The sequence below is a fragment of the Dreissena polymorpha genome, chromosome 8 (assembly GCF_020536995.1).
Source record: "Dreissena polymorpha isolate Duluth1 chromosome 8, UMN_Dpol_1.0, whole genome shotgun sequence".
In the NCBI taxonomy this organism is placed as follows: domain Eukaryota; kingdom Metazoa; phylum Mollusca; class Bivalvia; order Myida; family Dreissenidae; genus Dreissena; species Dreissena polymorpha.
This window is the reverse complement of record NC_068362.1, coordinates 9,897,858-9,902,630: the sequence shown is the minus strand read 5'-3', so window position 1 is coordinate 9,902,630 and position 4,773 is coordinate 9,897,858. Positions and strand designations below refer to the sequence as shown.

At 35.3% G+C, this 4,773-nt stretch overlaps 1 protein-coding gene across 1 annotated transcript; it reads left to right on the top strand.

The window, feature by feature from the left end:
- The first annotated feature begins 290 nt into the window (after nt 1-290).
- Nucleotides 291-4,309, top strand: LOC127842309 (uncharacterized). Its single transcript, XM_052371740.1, has 4 exons — nt 291-860; nt 1,371-1,529; nt 3,008-3,623; nt 4,287-4,309. Exons 1-4 carry the CDS (start codon nt 351-353, stop codon nt 4,307-4,309), a joined length of 1,308 nt encoding a protein of 435 aa, XP_052227700.1. The 5' UTR covers nt 291-350.
- The last annotated feature ends 464 nt before the right edge of the window (nt 4,310-4,773 follow it).

The window sequence follows — 4,773 nt, the reverse complement described above, 5'->3', positions numbered from 1 at the left end:
TTTGTGGTGTGAAACCAGCTTAATGTTCATCTGTGCTTGTCATAGAACGTATGCTTAATGTGTAGCCTGCGAAACACTTATTTTAAATAGTGTGCTCCTTCAATCTGGACTTTCATAGGATGTTTTCTTATGGTGTAATCTGCCATCGTTAGGTTAATTAATGTGCCCCTTCCATCTGAGCTTTAAGAGGACGTATTCTAATTGTAGAGCATGCTTATCACCCAACTGTTCTGTATAATTATTACTGTGTTTAATCATGTCTAAATTATGTTTAATAGGTGAACTGAACAATGGCTTGTTTCTATGCCAAAAGTTGACCCTATGAAGACCATTTTGTTGATGTTCAGATTATGGCGAGTTTAGCTGATGTGTTTAAGGAGAAGGAACGGTCGAACTGGCTTAAGGCATGGCTAGCAATAGACATTGCGAAGTCTGGCTTGGAGCACTTAGCTGACAACGAGGCTCAGAATTTTCACCAGCACATTTACAGCCAAGTAACATCTACTCTTAAGTCACAATCAGCTACTTGCACCAGCTGTAACACAACAAATTTACTGCGAAACCAAAAATGTCCAAACCAGATTTGTGATAAAGTTTGCCAGGAAATTATCAAGGAACATCGGTACAAAAAATGTTCTTGGAACAATACATCTGCGCCATTATGGCAAACGCACTATTGGGAAATAGCAAAATGTTACATCCAAACAGATGGATATGCTGACAAGATATCGATTCAAGATACAGACTTCAACGGCGTCGTCAGTTTTATGCTGAACTGCACACGCTTTGATAGCAAGTTTTCTTTTCCAATAACAAAGGGAAAGCCAACCCTAAACAAGCCTGCATGCCTGCTGTATAAGGTAAGAACTCCTGTGCCTTCTGACAAAGGTAGTGTATTTTCTACCAAATACTTTAAATGTAGTATTTCAGGAGTTATACGCATACATGAATGTACAATGATGTGAAATTGACATATATAACTCTACGTTCAAAGGATCTAACACTACAAACACGATTTGCACTGAATTGACGGCTAAGAACAGTGTATATAACTTAGCTTTTTTGAGCTTTCTTCAAAGGTTTCCTAAAAAATAAAAAAAACTGAATAAATTGCGGAGCTATATTTGACGCGCTATTTAATAGTAGAAGTTTAAAGAGGACGTGTTTGTTTTGCATTACACTCGCCCAATTGGTGCAAAAAAGGCACCATGTGACATTGAAATTAATAGGCACATGGTACCTTTTTGCACTAATGGGGCGATATGATATGCAAACGCTTACAAACTAATTGATGTGCATGTTTTCTCAATAGGATAACTGTCACATTTGCAAAATATTTAACATCTTAAGATAATGTGTCTCCATACTAGGCTCGTGAAGTCCATAAAGCTGTGCGGCACTCTTCACTAATGGAAGTTACTGATGTCGATCTTCAAGACTATTTCACAACATTGAACAACCTGCTGAAAGATTCAAGCCATCTCAGTCAAGATAACGTTGCCAAAAATGCAGTGGTGAAATTAGCGCAGGTAGTGTATTAGCGTTATGTCTTGTCATTTAACGCCTTTCCTTGATTATAATTGTAAACGAATAATAGAATAACATATTGTGTTTATGGCTTTTCACCATTAGATACTCATATGAAACAGATAAAGCACCATCACTATAACGTTTTGAGCTTATAAGGGCACATACCGTTCATGGAGAGCTTTTGTGGTCACTTTTGTCTGTCATTGTTGTGCGCCGGCAGCATTAACATTGTTAACATTAGTCGCCACATTGAGTGACCAAATTTTTGAAAATTTGACTGAATTTTTAGGGCGGGTTTGAGAAGCGAGCTTGTTGGGGCATTATACAGATTGTATATATTATCAAAAAAAATCCTACGATATGTATTCTCTTGATATCTCGGCATTACAAGTAATTACATGTATACCCATCTGAACAACATGGCTGCTAATGGGTGGGACTGTTTTTTTACATTCTATTATAAACTATGCTCACTATGACACAGAGTTAACAATCTGGTAGTAACACCGTTTACCGAATCTTAAAAAGATCTTTAAAAAAATGTTGCAAACGCATTTAATCTGGTAATATCCCGGCCAAGTTTGATACATTTAATGGTAGATCAAAAGGTATGGTTGTCGATCGGACAATTTGCTATAATTGTACAATAAATCTTGTCGTGGTGTAATGCATATGGTGTCCGCTTAACGACACAATAAGCTTGAGGCTTTCGATCAAATCGACCTAAAATAAATAGGATTGAACTAACAAAATCTTGCAAAAAAGTCTTACTTTTTGCTAAATCAGCGTGGAACCTGAAACCTTCCCCGGAAGTTTGTTCTTATGATATGTCAGCCGAGTTTAAAATGGTCTCTAACAGTTGAAACATATAGCTGACAGGTGATGGGCGATTTTCAGTATATCACATACGTGAAGTCACTTGAAATCTCTGTTACCAATTCCACTCAATTTAAATTGCAAACATTGTACGGTCTTAAAACAGTGCAATTATTATTTTTTAAACAATGTTCTGATGGATTTGGCGATGTTACGCCTTTTATTATTACCGGTATTTTGGATGAAATAACTCAAGTAGAGATTATAATACATAAACACACCTGGAAGTTTGGGAATTTGAAACCCTGTCGAATTGGATCTTCTGCATGGTCAATAATGTTTGACACCTGACAACCTGCAAGACGATATACGCGTATAATAGAATCCTTGTTTTATTGATTTTTCTTAAATGAAAGTCCATCTAGAGGTTACACAAATGTTAACTGTATTGAAACTCAATTCAAGATGAGAATACCACTTTGAAGTATATATACTAAAATAATTTCATGAAAATTAGTATTGTATCATTGGCTTCTATATCAAGTTTAGTTTTTAATTGGGAACTAAACCACACAATTATTTATGATTTGCTGTCGTAATCAATTAAATAATTTAATATGGAACTAAACCACACTTTATGAGTTATCATTTGATGCAACAGTTGGAAAAAGACACATTACTATTGACTACAACAGAGATGATGTGTTTCCTGGATGCTGTTGGAACAACTTTGAAACAACACTTGAAAGGTATTGCAAAAGACGTTGTTGACGCATCGGTGAATGACCTTAGAGTAAACACAACATTGTGTATTGATAACATTAAAGATTTTATGAGCAATTGTAAGCAAGAGCTCGCAAAACAGGCAGATATACATAAACAGGATATCGATGAACACGTCGACAGTCAAAAACAAGGCATAGATGATCACACCGGAAGAAATAAACAGGGCATAGATGAACATGTCAAAGGACACAAACAGGGTATAGATAAACACGCCGATATACACAAACAGGGCATGGATAAACACACCGATCGACACAAACAGGACATGGATGAACACGCCGATAGACACAAACAGGGCATGGATGAACACGCTGATAAACACAAACAGGGCATCGATGAACACGCTGGTAGACACAAACAGGGCATAGATGAACACGCCAGTAAACACAAACAGTGCTTAGATGAACAAGCAGAAAAATGCATTAAGGGCATCCAAGAACAGTTTGGAAATACAAATGTCACTGAAACAACGTACAAACAGTCCTGTAAAGGTATAACAAACGTTTTATTATTTCATTATACAATTTCGAAACAGCAAACATTTAGCTTTATTCAACATTTGGTTTCAAACAAATCGAATTCTCTTGATCAATTAAATATATTCATACACATGTTGATGTTAAAAACTAAAATAATGTTTTGCTATACATACACAAAACACAAGTATACGCATAGATTTGATAAAAGTAAAATATAACCATGGCTTTTTTTTCCTTCTTTTGTTTGTAATAGAATATATTTAAAATGATGCAATATTCCCACATGCCAAGCTTACTTTTGGAAATGCCTTTCCATATTTCAGTTTTGTCTATAATTATTCCCCCAAAATTGAAGGCCATGCCTTTCCCCCAAATCAAAGAAACACGCCCCGATAACAGTATAATCATTATTACACTGATGTGATTCCAATGATCATATGACCTAAAACAACATATAAATCCACTTATGTATAATAGTATAACTTTCTGATTGCATTCTATGTCAGTGTAAGTTAACACAAGCTAATTCATGAAGACGTGTTTCAATAACACGTATCAGTATGAACACTTGGTAATAGTCTGCGATTACGATAATTAGTATTTGGCCACTAATTTAATTGTTAAGTAAATTGATATACATTAGTATAGACCATGTTTTAAACACATTCTACTCAGATTTTAGCATGTCCATTCCTTGAATATTCCGAGCTGCATCTGGTAAAAATGTGTTTGTGGTCCTGGTCAACTTTGGATGATTGGGATACAGATAATAAATTGCTGTGCACAGGCTCTGCAAGGAGTAAAATATGTAGTCAACCAAGATCATGATAATATTCAAGATAACTTAGTAATTCTATGTTCGCTTTTATGGTAGAGGATATGAGTTTGGGGAAAAAGAAAATATTTTGACATTAATTTTCAAAATGTATACGGATCACTACGACTTCGATATAAAAAGAGCCGTTTCTAAACTCGGTTATTCACCAAATAGTCAAAAGTACATGTATACTACTCATCCTTATGTTTGCGTCGGCGTCCTCATGATGTTCTGGTAACAGTTAACGTGAAACTTTTCCATAGCATTGTTTCTACTACAGGTATTATATGGAACTTCACACATGTGTTTGCAAACATCGAATTATAAAATGATGTATATTTGTAC

What these genes read in the sequence shown, in the direction of transcription:
- LOC127842309 (XM_052371740.1), top strand. Translation starts at nt 351, where the DNA reads ATGGCGAGTTTAGCTGATGTGTTTAAGGAGAAGGAACGGTCGAACTGG. An exon ending in CTGCATGCCTGCTGTATAAG is followed by an intron (nt 861 to 1,370) that starts GTAAGAACTCCT and finishes TCTCCATACTAG; the next exon opens with GCTCGTGAAGTCCATAAAGC. An exon ending in GTACAAACAGTCCTGTAAAG is followed by an intron (nt 3,624 to 4,286) that starts GTATAACAAACG and finishes CATTCTACTCAG; the next exon opens with ATTTTAGCATGTCCATTCCT.